This window comes from Lonchura striata, chromosome Z (genome assembly GCF_050655825.1).
Source record: "Lonchura striata isolate lonStrDom1 chromosome Z, ASM5065582v1, whole genome shotgun sequence".
Taxonomy (NCBI): domain Eukaryota; kingdom Metazoa; phylum Chordata; class Aves; order Passeriformes; family Estrildidae; genus Lonchura; species Lonchura striata.
In genome coordinates this window covers 37547292-37565117 of record NC_140740.1, presented here as the reverse complement: position 1 = coordinate 37565117, position 17826 = coordinate 37547292, and the positions used below count along the sequence as shown (strand labels likewise).

The window sequence follows — 17826 nt, the reverse complement described above, 5'->3', positions numbered from 1 at the left end:
CTCTTTTTAAAGTAGCATTGTTGATTAATGGATGTATACTAATAAATACTTGTGATCACACTGACATGGAATGCTCTGTACAGATGAAACTCTATCCTTTCAAAATGTTCGTAGACTGGAGGCGCAAGGTGGACGTAGCTAATGATGTTATTGGACATGTCCTGAAAATAAAACTATTTTCACTAAATTTAAATGGATATATGCAATAGATCATCAAATTCACTCTAGGCTTCTCCAAAATTCACCTTGTCTCACATTAGAATTTTCACTTGCTAGACCTAGCTGGAGATAAGGTTACATTTTTTTGCATAATGAAGATGAAGTAATTTTTCTACAAAGCAGTTCAAAGTGAAGGATGTAGTCACAGATTTAGTCAGCATAAGGAATGGTATAATCTCTCTCAATGTAAATTGTAATAATAAATGTAATTTATACTTTCTTCTAACCTGACTTATTAATCCATCTAATCTTTGTTTTTCTGACTTGATATTTAATATAATTTATTATTTGTCCTTATTAAAATATATCCACTCCAGATTGTATCTCAGTCCTGAATCTTGTTTCCTTTCAATTGCATACACACACATGCATACACCCTTACAGATAAATATATATCTATCTCGTTATCTGTGCACATACCTTTGCAGAAGACTACTGTTAATTTTTGAAAATTTTTTCTATATTTTCTATATTTTCTATTTTTTCTATATTCCAGCCACAGTCAAAAAAGCCTTTTATCATCTTTTATACTGTCTAACTTCTACTTTGTACTCCTCAGAAGTTTTAGTTATCAGGTGGATTGGATAGCTGCAAAAAGTGTTTCATATTTTCACTATTGAAACCAAACACTCCAGGAGTGCTCATCTTCCACTGAACCTGTTTACTGTGCTTCATACATTATTAGATGGATACGGTGGGAAATTAAATCCCTGTGTGGTAGAAGTATCACTATGAAAGCACTAACCTCACAGACTGAGCACTGAAAGTAATGATCAGAGAACCCAGAAGCCTCTCTGATCTAAATTCATTGAAAACACCAAACTCAGATTCCCCTATTGGTTTCCAGATTTTAGTTAGTGCCTAATGAAGTGAAGTTTATCCCCAAAAACCTTTGTCACAGCTGGAGATAACTAGCAATAGTTACTTGCAAGACTACAATTTAAGGAGGAAACTAAATCTCAATAGGTTGTCCTTCTAGAACAAAGTGGAAATGTGCTTTTATAGGTAATATAATACAGAATAATTTTTATTCAGTCTCCAGTCTATATGTCAAAATCAGCATGCAATGTGCCTCACATTAATAGTCTCTGCAAAGAAGTGTAAAAATGGAAATACAAAGCCACATCAGTCAAGAGTGAAATTCTTCCACAGAGTTGTGAGAAGAGTAATTGCATTATTCATGTCTGGTCAGTCAAAGAACAGAATTTATACAGAGCTCCAAAATAAAGGTTTTTTCCCTCAGTTTAGTTTTTAACAGTCAGAGCACAACAGCTGTTTATTTTTCAATCCAGTCACAATAATACAAATGCACACAAGCCAAAACTCATTGTTCCTGTTTAGAAATTTTTTAGATACAATAAGATTCATAGATCCAAATATCTGCTCTTTTTCTTGCACCTTGAATCTCCCTGTTCTGATCTTCCACAGTCTGAGTCCAACTCTCTTCCATCAGGAGGGATGATTTGATGAGTTATCACATTCCAAGTTGCGTACCAGCAGAATGCAGTGTTCCTGTAGCAGAGCTACTGGTGGAACTTTCTTTTTTATCAGTCTATGACTTATACAGGACTATTTTGATGTTTCAAACAGCTTGTTTGCTCAAATAGCTGTCTGATTGCTTCATCAATTTAGTTATAACATATTTGTTTAAAAGTCTTTATCCTCTGTGTAAGATTTCTTTTATGTTACAATCCATGTGAACACCACATAGACAAAAAAATATTTACTCAAATGCAATTTGCAAATTTCTTACATAGTAACCAGATGATCCTCAAAGCCCAAAGATGCAGATAGGTTGGTGGATTCTTGGCTATTGGAAAATTTTGTCTGTCTCCAGTTATGCATTGGAGCAGATGGGTCATAGTCATCTGAGCAGATGCAAGAGGTAGTTACTGGTGGGAGTTATGTAAGCATTTTTACAAGCACAATTAAAATTAAGCCCAAATTAAACAATGCAGAAAAGACATCACAAGCCTGAGGCCCATTACAAGGCTTATTGATATTATGAAGTCTGTATCCCAGCACTATACCTTAGCTTCATCATGTTGGCTGTACCACAGGAGCAAATGCACTTCTATAGTCCTTGCTTGCAGTTTGCTTTACTCTGAACATCTCAAATACACCTTTCCTTTTGAAATGGGTTATTGTTTGTTTTCATTTAGTAACTTCTAAGTAGACTTAGAAAAAGTCTCTTGCCTTTGATGACCAAACCCGAAAAGTACAACGTTTGAAAAAGACTAGCTAATTTAGTAGAAGTTATCTTGTCTTCTTCTATCCTCATTTTTAACCTGAAGGTGGGAATAAATAAATCCTTTAAAAACTATGATTTTAATTAAATCTGCATTGCTTAAACACAGACAGTTCATCTTACTTTGTTTTTGTTTTCCTAAAACTAGTTTATATGTCTTGGAAGCACAAAAATGCATTCTGTAAACTCTTCTCGGATCTTGGGTTCTAAACTGTCACACAAAATATCTCTGTGGAGTAAAAGCAAAGAATCAATTTGACCTATTATAAATTCTAATCAGAGATGCACCAGTTCTTCCTTCCTCATCTGAGCCATTGTGTATATGTATGCATGAACAACCTTCCTCTCTTTATGGCTGTAATATATGCAATAAATGATAAAAGGAATCTTTTCATTGTCAAGGAGCTCCTTTTCTTGATTCTAATGCATCATTAAGGTTTGCCTTAAAACACTAATGGAGGTGGGGGGGAACAAAAGCTTAGTTTCATATCACCTCACAGAAATCCAATGCTGCAAATTTATTGCAAAAGCTATTAGCCCTTTTTGCATAGTGTATGGTATTTATCTCTGGGTTAATTATAATTCTGTCTTGAGGAAACCTACTGAGACCGAGAAAAGACTGAAATGTCTTTTACTGTTTGCAGTAGAAAAAGCTGTTTTGTCTTCAGCAACATCTGGGTGAAAATGCTGGATAAACAAATCTTTTTACTAGGCCTATGATATTGAAGTAAAATCTGCTTTTATGTGTCATGCTATTCACAATAGGTTTTATTGATTTGTTCAATATGAAAACATATGCATTTGCTTTGCAATGGTATGGTTCTTTTTCTGCAGACTTAACTTCTCCCCTTTCCCATCCTCACCCCACAGGCCCGTGACAGAGGGTTAGCCCAGATCAGTGGAGTCATGCATCACACAGCTCTATCATGCTGGCAGCTGTTCCTGGGTCTGGCTGTGCTGCTTGTCTTCACAAGACCCACTGCGGGCTGCCCAGCCCGCTGTGAATGCTCAGCACAGAACAAGTCTGTCAGCTGTCACCGAAGACGTCTGATGTCCATCCCAGAAGGCATTCCCATTGAGACCAAAATCTTGGACCTCAGTAAGAACCGACTGAAAAATGTTAACCCTGAGGAATTCACATCATACCCATTGCTGGAGGAGATTGACCTCAGCGACAATATTGTCTCCAATGTGGAGCCTGGAGCTTTTAACAATCTCTTCAACTTGCGCTCCTTGAGGCTGAAAGGAAATCGTCTGAAGCTGGTCCCCCTTGGGGTGTTCACTGGGTTGTCAAACTTAACAAAGCTTGATATAAGTGAAAACAAGATTGTCATTTTGCTGGACTACATGTTTCAAGATCTGCATAACCTAAAATCTCTGGAGGTTGGGGACAATGATTTGGTGTATATATCACATAGGGCCTTCAGTGGGCTGCTTAGCCTGGAGCAGCTCACCCTGGAGAGATGCAACCTCACAGCTGTACCAACAGAAGCTCTTTCTCACCTCCACAACCTCATCAGCCTGCATTTGAAACAGCTCAATATTAACGCTTTGCCGGCATATGCCTTTAAAAGACTGTTTCGCCTGAAAGACCTGCAGATAGAGGCCTGGCCTCTCCTGGACATGCTGCCTGCCAACAGTCTGTATGGCCTCAATCTGACTTCTCTCTCCATCACAAACACCAACCTGTCTGCAGTACCTTACTCTGCTTTTAAACATCTGGTTTACCTGACACATCTCAACCTCTCTTACAACCCCATCAGCACCATAGAGGCAGGCATGCTGTCGGATTTAGTGCGCCTGCAGGAGCTCCACGTTGTGGGGGCACAGCTGCGCACCATTGAACCACATGCTTTCCAAGGGCTCCGATTCTTACGCGTGCTTAATGTGTCCCAAAACCTGTTAGAAACCCTAGAAGAGAATGTATTCCATTCCTCCAAAAGCCTTGAGGTACTCTGCATTAACAATAACCCTCTGGCCTGTGACTGTCGTCTTCTTTGGATTTTGCAGCGGCAGCCCACCTTGCAGTTTGGTGGTGAGCCACCAATGTGTGCTGGCCCAGACAGTGTCAGAGAGAGGTCATTCAGAGACTTTCACAGCACAGCTCTTTCCTTTTATTTCACCTGTAAGAAGCCCAGGATACAAGACAAGAAGTTGCAGTACCTGGTAGTGGAGGAAGGACAGACCGTGCAGCTGATGTGCAGTGCTGACGGGGACCCACAGCCAACCATCTCCTGGGTTACCCCACGCCGGAGGTTGATCACAATTAAATCAAATGGTAGAGCCACTGTTCTGGGAGATGGCACCCTGGAGATCCGATTTGCCCAAGACCAGGACACTGGGATCTATGTCTGTGTTGCAAGTAATGCAGCTGGGAATGACACCTATTCAGCCTCCCTGACAGTAAAGGGGTTTACCTCAGATCGTTTCCTTTATGCCAACAGGACCCCTATGTATATGACAGACTCCAACGACACAAGTTCTAATGGAACTAATGCAAACAGCTACTCTCTGGACCTTAAGACAATATTGGTGTCCACAGCTATGGGCTGTTTCACATTCCTTGGAGTGGTTTTATTTTGTTTCCTTCTTCTTTTTGTGTGGAGCCGAGGGAAAGGAAAACACAAAACCAGCATTGACCTTGAATATGTCCCTCGCAAAAACAATGGTGCTGTGGTTGAAGGGGAGGTTTCTGGACCACGAAGGTTCAATATGAAAATGATTTGATGGTATTCTGCTAGCAGTGCTTTTCCTGTGGCATTAAAAAACCAATTAAAACAGCCTGGCATGTGGAATTGCTAGGCAGAAGGAGCTTAATGCAGCTGTCAGTGTATCAAAAGGTTATATGAAAATGGAAAGACTATTTGTGGTTATACAAGAGAGCCTCCAGACCTTGAGGCAGATGTGTCAGGGCCTTTCATAGAACTGGAAACTTGTACTAACTGTTTGCATTGCAAATATTGGCATTCTGGGGATATCAGCAATGAACCACTGGCTCATGCTCATGGACAATTGTTCAACATTTTCTACTGCTACAAAAGGAAAAAGAAAAAAACCCTACAGTGTAGGATTTACATACTTACAGAAAAAGACACATTTGTCTAAACCACACTCTACAATGAAATTTGTATCCATATATCTCATTTGGTAAAACTTTGCATCCTCCCTTCTAGTTGGTTCAACACAAAAAAAAAGAATCGGTAGCTTTTTTTTTTTTTAATCTACATCTATACTGTGTACATTTTGAAGCAATACAAAGGAGAGGTTGTACTTTTAGATATCCACCAATACTGACCCAAGTGTGATGTCACCCATCTTTTAACTACCATAAAAACACAAATTAGATCCTTGTAGTTCCTAATTAGAAATAAGATCTTTTTCTCCTCATGTAAAAGGCCAGGGCTGAATAGTTGAGAGCAAAACCGCTCAACTCTGTCGACCTACTCTTCATATAAATATAAGGCATGTGCCTAGTTTTGATACAGAATGGAATATTTTTATATCTGTGATATCACACTGGACCAGTTTACTGTAATACAGCCCTGGATCTCACACAGGGAAGGCAACCCACTAGTCAATGCTGGCATGGAGGAGTTGAGTTCTACCTTGAAGAGAGAGAATCAGTTTTGTTAGCCCTTATATTAATTTCAAAGCTATTGTTAAAATGTTAATGTGTACTGGGCTAAATAAAGAGCATAATACATTCTGCAGACTCCTTGGGAAATATGGTCATCTTACTCTTTATACAAGTGAATTAAAACACACAAACACTCTGTTACTAGGAATGAACTCTTCTCCAATGCCAAGTAAACTACAGTTGTTCATGCATAATATGGGGATTTATAATACTAAAATAATGTTTAAAACATGATAGCCTCAAAAAGGCTGACATACTGCCAGATATAATGAACCTCTAGCCACTGTCATTCTCATCTTGTATATTTGTAGATAACACAAAGACACAAAGCTAATTTCCAAGAACAGATTACTTAGCTATTCTTGATGCCATTTTAATTACAATGTGGTTATGTTTCTTTCAGGGGCAGTATCTTAGAGCAAGAGGGGCAAGTTTTTCCAGATTTTAGGAATCTTTTTTAATGGAAAGAAGACAGAAGTGGAACATTAGTTCAGTACAAAAAAGCTTTTGTTCGTTTTATGTTTCCAAAGAAATCCTTAAAAGACTGAGAAGTGAAATTTTATTCTTTATCATTAATACCATCATTTTTATTTTTAAATCCTCAGCAACTGCAAGATACAAAGTTATTCAGCCACCTCTCAAATTTTCCACCAGTTATGAGCCATAGGTTTGTCATTCATGGTTGATAGCAAATACCATTTTGAAATGATTGGCATAATCTGGAGTAAGGATGATAATGACCTTATCTATGTTTAACCATGATGAATATGAAAATATTGTAAGACAGAACATTCAGATTAATGTGATTTAAGAGCCTGTGTTCAATCTTAGTGTTAGATTTCAGCATTTTGAAACCAAAGTCAGGCTGACCTATAACAGGATGCAGGTGCTTCTAAAATTAGTATCCACAGTCTGCAGAGATTTCAAAAGCAGGATAAAAATTCTCCCACTTCTATCAAGGGAAATGTGCCAAAAGTTGTAAAATCCAGCTGTGTTCCCCAGAGGTACCGATGCAGGACCCAAGGCTAGGCAGTTTTGAGAATCTTTTTTTTTTTTTAGTAGTTGATCATTGGTTGCATCATTGCTTCATTTAAGGTCATCAAACTGAGGAGGTTGCAAGGGTACTTAGAATTTTTTCACTTAACATGGCTTTAAGTTTAGAGTTGGATTTTCTTGTTTCCTTTTCTTTATGCTTTGAACTAGGTATTTGGAGATTTATGTACATGCTTGATAAGAATACTCTTTGTTCTATGACATTTGTAGAACATCAGTATAATGGAATAACCCCTGACTAAATTCTAACACTAGGGAAATTATTTTTGTTGACATAAAAACCACTGCACTGAAGTCCAAAACTCTACTGTACCTTAATGTGGGCAGTTAAAGAAACAAATGGGGATAAAACAAAATGTTTCTGAACTGTCCCTTGAAGACATTTGCATGTGCCTTTCCCTTGTAATTGTCTTTTTTTTTAACTAGTAATCTATTAGCCCTGCAGACATTTAATGTTAAATGTTTAAATCAATGTTAGAAGCAAAAATTCACCTAAGTTCTAGACATTTTCAGCTGATTTCTTCATATAAAATGACACAATAAAAGAAATAGTCTCCAAAAGCATCACCCTAGAAAAAATGTACTTTTAGGATTAATTATGAGTTGCGGTATTCCCCTATTCCCTTAGAATGACTCATAAGAAGTGATTGCAGTTAGGGCACTGCAAGGATTTGTGAGCAAAAATGTTCTTGGTTATCTATGTGAAATGTGTGCTGGTGATGGAAATCACCACTTGCTGTTGCAGAGTACTGCTTTGCAGAGCTGTCAGCATTCTGTGTATCGCCTTGAGTTCAGTCAGTATTCAGTTTTTCAGAATCAGTGTTTGTTCCCTGCCTCTAGCAATGTTCTACTTTTTGCAGCCTACTTATTTCAGCATGGACTTAACATGGCATATGGCACCTCTTAACAGAAGTGAGGACAGCAAGACCCAGAGACACTTTATGTCTTGCTCCACATAGTCTCCTTCTGTATTTGTGGGACACATTCTAACTATGACTCTTTTGGGTGAATAAGGAATACACTGTCAAAGTCAGACCTAGACAAGCACCTTTGGCAATCCTTTTAAGAATAGTGGCTGAATGCTTACCTTGCATCTTGAAGGAGTCACTTCTCTGCTAGAGATCAAAGAGACGCACTACAGCTTATTTTACTGCAGGGGAGTAAAAGGACTGGGCTGTGAGAAGGCATCTGGCCCACATGGCTCCCCTATCATATATTCAGAAACAGGCTGATAGTGCATACCTGGCACTAAAAGAGGAATCAAAGGTTTTAACCTACCTCTGACTGGTATACTGGCTGGTCTCCATGCTGACACTAGCCTGAATTTACTTGGCAGCCAGTGTAACAAAACTGAGGAGCAGCAATAGTTCTGCAGAAAAGGAGAAAACTGAAAATGTCAGAACCAGCAAAGCAAGTTGAGAAAACAGGTACCAAAATATCCTTGTCAATAACTCTTGTAAGAGAAATGTCCAGGCCTCTTGCAAATACGTTTTGAAGTCCACTTGCACAGATCAAAGATAAGAATAGATGATTGTATAAGTGTTTACAGAATCACAGTGAATCACAGAATCATTTAGCTTGGAAAAGATCTTCAAGATCATCAAGATTATCAAGTCCAACCTTTGACTGATTGTCACCTTGACAACTAGACCATAACACTAAGTGCCACACCCAGTTATTTACTGAACAGCCCCAGAGACAGTGACTCCACCAATTCCCTGGGCAGCCCATTCTGATGCTTAACCACCCTTCTAGTGAAGAAATTCTTCCTGATGTCCAGCTTGAACCTCCCCTGTTGCAGCTTGGGGCTAGGTCCTCTCATTCTGTCTCTGGTTGCCTGGAAGAAGAAGCCAATCCTCACCTGGCTATAACCTCCTTCAAGGGAGCTGTAGAGAGTGATAAGTTTCTCCTGAGCCTTCTTTTCTGCTTCCTTAGCTATAGCACTTTCACTGTACACCCTCCTCTAGCTCTGTTGGCCTTCTCTGGACACAATCCACCACCTCAATTTCTCTATTGTAGTGTATGGCACAGAGCTGGACACAGGACAAGTCCTGTGTGACCTGACCAGTGTACAGAGGGACAATCACTGTCCTGCTCCTGCTGGCCACACTATTGCTGATACAGACCAGGCCACCATTGGTCTTCTTGGCCACCTGGGCACACACTGGCTTATAGTCAGCTGCTATCAGCCAGCACTCCTTGGTCTTCTGTTTAGCCACTTCCCAGCCACTCCATGACCTGCATGGGGTTGTTGTGACCTAAGGGCAGGATCCAGTGCTTGCCCTTTATGGACCTCATACCATTGGCCTTGAGCTATTAATACAGCCCATCCAGATGCTTCTGTAGAGCGTTCCTGCCCTCCAGCAGATCAACACTCACATCCAAATTGGTGTCACCTGAAAACTTACTGAGGGAGCGCTCCAGATAATTGATAAAAATATTAAACAGGATTGGGCCTAATTCTGAGCCCTGGGAACATTGCCAGTGACCAGAATAGTTGTGGCACCATTCACCTCTCTTTGGGCCTCACCGTTAAACAGTTTTTAACCCAGCCCTTTTCCCACACCAGTTAAACTTTCTATAAGTGAGTTAAAGATAGCACTGAAGCAATGTATACAGAAAAGAGTTTTTTGCAATGATTTAACAATGGATAATACTAAGCAGCACCCCACCTCAGCCTTTTTTTTTAGGTTTTGAGTTAGTTCTCTGGTTTTTGTCCCTTCTTCTTTCTTCTTAACTTCGCAAATTTCTTTGCAGAAAAGCTTTGTCCATTAAAATGTAACATTAGATTCAGACTGGGAAGCTGCTTTTACCCTCTGTACCCACATTATACATTCACGCATGCTCCTAAGTGCCAGCAGAAGCAACAATTCCCAATACAACTGAACAGGAGACACCATGACCCCTAGAGATGCTGATGTCACTGGACATTTTGAAACTAAATTTCATTTCAGTTGGCTTCATTATCATACTGCCATTCAAGGTTTCCTTTATTTACTTAAATGGTAGCTCTCTTCCTTATTTGTTTAATTTTGATTTTGCATCACCTATAGCAACAACAATTATAACACCATGAAGAAAATAAGAAATATTATACATTACATGCTCAGAACAACAAATTGTAATTTAGGCAGATGAGACACCATAAGAACTCAGCCTTAATATTTAATCAAAAGTCATATCTTAACTTTGTAACAGAATAAAAATCTAGCAAGGAGATTACTGAGTTATGTAGGCCATGTTGCAACTGAATCACATCAAAGATGTGAAACAAACTTTTCTACACAACACCTGAATATCTGTTTTTTACATTAGACTTTCCCAGAAAGAATCTCAGGATGTGTGAATGCCAGAAACCTCCATTTAACCCATGAAAAGACAAAGCATTGGCTTGAAATCTAGGTGATCAAGCAATTTCTGGCTGCCCAAGGACAACAGCAACTTCCAGCAAGGATAGACAAGAAACTATAGTCATGTAGTTATTTTCCCTTATTCACTACTGCATCCCATGAAAATAGTCCATTAGCACCAATAAAATGCACAATCCTTACCCATTTTTCTTCACATGAGGCAACATTTGCGTAATAAGCTACAGTGTTCCACCTCCACTCACAGCAGTGAAACATCCAGCAAGAAGTGAGGAAGAGGAAACCTCTTCTGACCAGTTTGCTAATAAGATTTTACCATTGAATGGCCCTAGTCTACCTGGGGCTATCATGGTTGTTGTTTGTCCATTCCCATCCTCTGCTCACCAAGTGGTTTGACATGGAGTAGCCGGAAAAAAAAACATACAGTCAAGTTGTCCCTTCTCACTAAACTCTAACTGATGAACAGCACAGCAGTAGTGTCTTAGAAATCTCAGTATGCTTCAGTTGATACATGGTTTTGCCATAAAACAACATGTGGGAAAACATTGGATACACGCTTTCTGACTCTTTTCAGTATCCTGTGTGATTGATTGCTCTTTGTGCCAAAAAGTACCAGGAAAGAAGAACTAAAAAGCTCTCATCCAATAATTTAAAACTCTATTGTATCTGAAGGAGTTAAAGGAACATCTTTAGAAAAGTCCAAGGGCCTGATTGCTGGAGAATGTTTCAAGAAATCAATGAGATATTTCTAGCAAAGCAATTCTTATTATCTGAAATAAGAATTAAAATCTCAATTTTCCTTGGCAACTTAAAAGAATCACAGTTCAGTGACACATGCTCCTTTTGTCTGTCTCCTAGCTCTGCTCAATTCCCTTCTCAATTTCAAATTACTGTGATGTCAAAGGAAGGTCTCTGGATTTGGTTAAGTTTCATTGAATGCTTACATGGCTTTTGGAATCTAGATCATAAAGCGGGATCTTAAGCCTTCTTCAAGCCAAAAATAAAAGTAAATATGAAGAAAAAGCTTGAGGAAACCTCTCCTGCAAATGATATAAATCAAATTTTATGAGAATCCTGCTACTAAGATAGCATGTGAAAAGCAATCTGCAGGAATTTTGGGGGGGTTGGGTGGGTTTTGTTTTGTTTTATCTTTTTCACTAGAAGCAGGTGGTTGGGTATAAGGCCAGCTGGAAATAAAATCTGTATTTATAGCATCAGCAGAATGAGGAAAGAGATGGCATAGTCAACAAAATACTCTATGTTATTACAGCTTAAATTGAATGATGTTTTATCTTTCATATTAAAATAGGTTATAGATAGGTACAAAAGAACAGACTTTTGCCTCCTAATTTGATTATCTGTATTTATTCAACTGTACTAAAATTGTCATGAAGCAGAACTGCTGCAGTAAGAGACTGAAAACACATTTTCTACTGTAGTCAGGCAATATAAATCAGGAGAAATCCTCTTGACACTGTTCTGTAGGTCCTGATTACACTAGAAAATTGATAAACAAATCTACGCCTTTTTTTTTGCTTTCTACTAAGCAAGTTGTAGTGGAAAATAAGCAGAATGCATGTTTTAATTATTTCTCATCTTGTGGCATCTTGTGCATTTTCCTCTGGATTGCTTTAATATTTACACTGCTAGCAGAACTGAAAAACATGAAAATGTGGGAAGAAAGGGATAAAAGGCAAATGGAAATCTCTGACCTTGAAGAAGTCAGCCTATTTCTACTCATGGCATTTGCAAGTCCGAAACTTCACCTCCTCACACTTAAAGCCAAAAACAACGGCTTTAAAGCATTGTGCATAAGTAGCTGCACAAGCATCTATGAAGATGGTGGTCAACTTCTACACATATTAGTAATTTTGGTCTTTCAGAAAACAAAATATTATTGCTTCTTAAAGAATTAATTTATGTCATTTTGATACTAAAAGCAAACACTTGGCTTAATTACACTGGGCACTGTATAAGTAGGAAGTAAATTATAAGACTGATCTGTTGAGCTTACGGCCATATAGTAGGAATTTGGCTTTTGAACAAGTACACATGATAACAAGTCTCTCATTGTTTGTCAAGGGAATGCCATAGTGCAGATATATTAAAATATCATCACACTGAAATCTGTTTGCAAGCACATGCAGTTCATATGTACATGTTTGTGTGTGAAAAAATAGTTATATTTGTTTTGTTCCTTTCTTATTTCAAGTATTAAATGTATATTGTTTTTAAAAAGTGACAAGTTTAACATGAAAAAATTGTGCTGTAATTTATTTTGATATATATGCTCATGAGTATGGATGGGAAATGAAGCAGCCTTGCTGTCATGATCCATGAAGCACATGACAATTCAGGTTTGTCCATAAGTTTGCTTCATGTTTGAGCAAAATATGCAAATATAATGAAAAAACCAAAAACAAACAAAAACACAAACAAACAAACAAAAACAAACAAACAAAAAAAAAGTGCTTTGTTGTCAAGACAATTGTCCTGAATGTAATTTTAAATTTTTACTTTAGGGCTTATGTCATTATGTGTATCATAATTATCCACAATGAAACCCAAATAAATAATTCCATGGAGTGGCAAACTTTACTTGAAAAAGTGAAGAAAATTTACATCTTTTCCCCTATTGTAGCTGATCACTTTTTCCCCAAGGTGTAGTGTAGAAAACTAAGACCAGAAAAATACAGTTTCCGCACAGAGTTCCTTAGTATCACGTCTTCAAAACAAGCTGACTTTTCAGACCCACACGTCTTGAACTGAGAATCTGAACACACACAGTGAGAAATAGAAGACTATGGCAGGTATTTTTCAACTACACACTTTCCTCCTTCATTGCTTGAAGCCCTCAAACACAGAGAAAAACCAAGGTCTCATTCAGATGTGTTTTGGGATTTATCATCCGTACAAAGCATCAATCAGCCTGTTTCCTCACTTTTACTTGCACAGTGTGTTCGGGTAACTGACGGGGATATCAATCAGGTGAATGCTGCAAGAAGAAAAGCATGGCAGTTAACAGCACCACAGAGAGAACAGCAGAAAGATAGATTCACCAGCTGTGTAACTTGGAAGGCAACAAATACTGAAAATCTGCATCTGAAACATGGTTACTGAGGAAATCATCAGTATTCAAACACCTCTGTAATTACAAAAAAAATTAAGTGGTGAAAAGTAGATTCTGCTGAGGCTGAAAACTATTTCACCCCCTGAGATTTGCCACAATCTACCAAGTCTTCATCAGATATCAGCTTTGAAGAAGGACACAGGCTGTAATCTAAACTATTGCTACTCCCATTTTTCCAAAGCTAGGTATTTTACCAACAGCAATTTTTTTTTTTATTGTTTCCAGGATAATCTGAATTAAGATTTATCACCTGCATACCCATTATACTCTAACTTAGGGTCCTGTTCTGTAGAAGGGAAAATAGTTGCTACCTCGGGAAAAGAAGAAGCAATTTAAAATCCTGATAGATTGCTAGGAGCACAGACAGACAGGAGCTGAATCTGAACTCTTCTATGCCCCCTGATATGTGTCTTATCCTCCTGCATTTGCATTTGACACCTCCAAAAGATTTTGACTGATTTGCCCCACTGTACCCTCCTCCAGAGCAGAATGTCAAACGCAAATGCAAATTGTAAGAGAAACTTCGTTATTGATTTTATTATGGCAATCTACTTTATTTATAATATTTTTAATCTGATCAGCAGTCTAATGTACTGCAGTGCTGCCTTCAATACGACATGAAAAAAGAGCCATTTCCCCTACCACTGCACAGAGAGCAAAGGTCTTTCTTCAAAGGTTCCTCCATCCTAAGATTACACTATAACAAGTGGAAGACCCTGTTCCTATATCACAAGATTTATTAAGCAATTTCCAGTTCTTACAGTAGAAGCAGCTACTAGTTTTCTCCATTATACCCAGATAGAGAAAAACACCATTGCATCAGGCAATCACTGACACATTCATTAAAATTTAAAAAAAAATTGTAGAATTTATTACTCTTAACAAATACACTTTAGATTTTTAAAAGCATACAGAATTTTCTAAAGCACAGTCACTTTCAAAAATTTTTAAGAATATTTATACTATTGCAGATCCACTATAGAGGATTTGCCACATAGTTAGTAGCCCTGTACTGGATTATACAGACATCTTTAAATAAATAAATCTTGGCATCCAATGTTTATTTTAAGAAATGCCTGGATTTAATATTTTTGTACTTTTAAAAGTTGATGGGAAATCAAAAATCACACTACTTACCAAGTAAACTCAATTCACAGAGACTGAGTTATTCTCATATGAGGGAATGCTCACAGTGAATTTTCTGCCCCATAAAACCTACCCATGTACAGCTATAGATAACATGCAAAAAAAAGGGCTTTGTTCATCTCTGGTACTATCTGGGGGAGTTCTGCTATCTGGGGGAGAGGCTGGTAATTCATCCTGGGAAAGCATAAATAAAGTGTAAAAGTGCTGGATTAAGAAACACAGAGTTATTGCAAAAGAACAGGCCTTTCTGTCTACAGGCTCAGTAGCAGTCTGGGAAATTTAGCTTAAATTCTTTCTTTCCTAGATACAGGAAATTCCTTATTTTTTCTCTCTTCTGGGAAGGATAAGTTTCAACTTTAGTAATCCATGGGAAATGAAATGCAGTAAGAAGTTAATAAAATGCAGGACTGGATAGTAAACATGAACAGAAATTAAAATGTACCTAAAAATTATGTTACACTGGTACTTAGCACATTTTCTAAGTAATTCAGGAATTATTTTGGTTTGCAGGATCTGGTTTATTAATTAATAGCTAGGGAATTCATTCAGCTAGTTAATGCTGTAACCACCAGCTGGAATATCTTACTTACCTCATCAGTCCCTAAGTGGAAGTTATATTTTTCTGAGCTATTTTCCAATAACTTTCCTATTTATATAACTCAAAAGCACAAGTGATGGAGAGCACACTTATTTTATTATAGAAAGACAATGATAACAAATTTAATCTATTACTTTTGCTAAGAGAGCTTTTGCTGTTTTTTCAAAGATTAATAGATTGCATCCTTATCAAAATTATTGCTATCACTAAAACCAAACATCTCACCTTAATAATCTATTGACTTTTTGTGCATCTGTGCACTGCACCAGTACAAATGCACTGCAAGAAATATTTTGCTTTCACATTGGGCAGGCGTGCCATGCAAAGGAGATAGAGGCAATGCAGCCTTCTGAGTTGCAGAAACATTTTCATTTTAAAAGGCCCTATTGAATTTTTTGTTGGCTTTTATGGGTTTGGTAGGCTGTCACATCTTGTTAAAGGATATCATATCATCCTTTCCTGGATTGGAGAAGGCATAGCCTGTTTGTAATATAAACAGAAGGCTGCAACTCAGGATTTCTTAGTTGTAATCAAAACCCTGGGCCTCTAACTCTTTGGAGAATACAACAATATTTACCTTCCAAAAGAATGATTCTACCATTTCCCTAAGGGTTATGAAGCCAAGGAGTTATAGTTCACTCATACCTGTGTGAGGAATGATAATTCTGATGGGGGTTGGTATCAAACAAAGAAAATCTTTTTTAAGAAATGCAAGCCCTGCTGCTCAAAGGGCTCCAGATGAGGGCTCTTCTTGGCAAGGTGGTGACAGCAGTGGTCTGCCCTGTGGTCAGCCTTTCCAACAGTTTTAATTAAAGGATTGCAGAGTAACGGCAGTATATGAAAGAAAATTGTCATGAGAGATGCACACAACTAGATGCTGACTTTTATGCAGTTCAGTGGTATATTGGATGAAAGGACCTCTTAATGCCTCACTTAATTAGTGTCTTTGCAATGTTTGAAAAACATTATTATCTCCTAAATTGTCAACAAAATCTGTGTCTTTGCCTTTGATTATAGATGAGAAATGCTGAAATGAATGCAAAACACACATCAATAGTCAAGTGTCACACCAAGCAACAAGACTACTACTACTACAAAAACATTTCTATTTAGTCCTTATACAAAACTACCAAAACTAAGTCCCATAATTTCTCCACTGTCTAATCCAAGTTTCTTGAAAGAAAACTACTATTTTCACATGTTTCCCAGCTCTTTAATGGATAAAGTAACAAGAATACACTTTTCAAATTACTGCTGCCAGTGTTTATTATAGGGAATTTTTCCTGACATAACCCCATTTGCCACAACATTGAGTTGTGGCCAACCTCATCTTTTAATCAAGATTGGTTTTGCTTATACATGAGTCAAATACTTGGAACTTCCCTATTCCCAGCTTCTGCTTTAGAACTGAAGCCAGAAGATTTTACTGTGAATATCAGTGAAGTATGTTTGATAGTTAATGGTTACAGCCTTGCAATCCAGCAGTCACTGGAACTATACCTCATACTGAGGTATAAGTTTATCTGGCAGGATTAAAATTAACAACTGCTCCTTGGGAAGCAGATTAACCAGTACCTCCATTTTATCTTTCAAGACCTCCATCAACTTTCAAGACATTGGAAAGTCTGTGTCCAAGTCATTTAGAACTGAAGGAAATATTTGCAGGATATCCTTGCCATCTTAGAGAACTGCATACGAAAAGGCATGTGAGAAGTCAGTTTGTCCTTTAAGGTTAAATTACTGAAGCAGAAATCTAAAACATTACAAACAAAAGGACGTATGCATTTTAAAAATGCTCTGGTGGGTTTTATACTGTAAGAATGAATGTCAGAAACACAAGTAAAAGGTGAACTTGTTGATGAGAGAATTATTTTCTCAATGTAATAAAATGCTCCCTTCGGATCACAAAATACATTCACTCCAGTATTTAAACACAAGGATTCTCCTCTCTCCTCATTCAAAGAGGAGATCTACAAACCACCTCATTTCAGTACAAATACTTTATTAAAATGCATTCTGTTACATTCAAAACATCAACCCTTCCTGGATTTTCAATAGCTGTTGTAATTGTTTTTCATATAAATTGATTTTAATTGTGACACTGTTCTGCTGCAAGCCTATTGTCTGTGTCCTTCAGATTTGTCAATTACTTAAATGAAGAAATAAAGGCTTGAAAGTGCATTGTTGTAATTTATTTCTATGTTTAAATTATCTAATCACAAAACAAAGTTATGAATTTCATCTGTTGAGGCACAAATACTTTCCTTGAAAATAGAAAGAAAAAAAGAGAAAAAATAAATATAAAAATCCACTACTATTTCACTCGTGTTTTTTCAGATAAAAGTTTGAGGCTGTCATTCTGGTTCCCTTCTACAGTTTTGGAAATATGCATAGAATATTTTGTGAGTATATTGCTTATAAAGAGAA

The 17826-nt window shown here is 37.6% G+C and overlaps 1 protein-coding gene across 13 annotated transcripts in view; it reads left to right on the top strand.

The window, feature by feature from the left end:
- Nucleotides 1–17578, top strand: part of LINGO2 (leucine rich repeat and Ig domain containing 2) — a 487462-nt gene extending 469884 nt beyond the window's left edge. For all 13 annotated transcript variants that reach the window (XM_021529248.4, XM_021529246.4, XM_077790471.2 and 10 more), the window contains one exon: nucleotides 3338–17578. In XM_021529248.4, coding sequence (XP_021384923.1) covers nucleotides 3374–5194 — 1821 coding nt within the window. In that variant the 5' untranslated portion in view covers nucleotides 3338–3373 and the 3' untranslated portion in view covers nucleotides 5195–17578. The remainder of the gene's footprint in view (nucleotides 1–3337) is intronic.
- The last annotated feature ends 248 nt before the right edge of the window (nucleotides 17579–17826 follow it).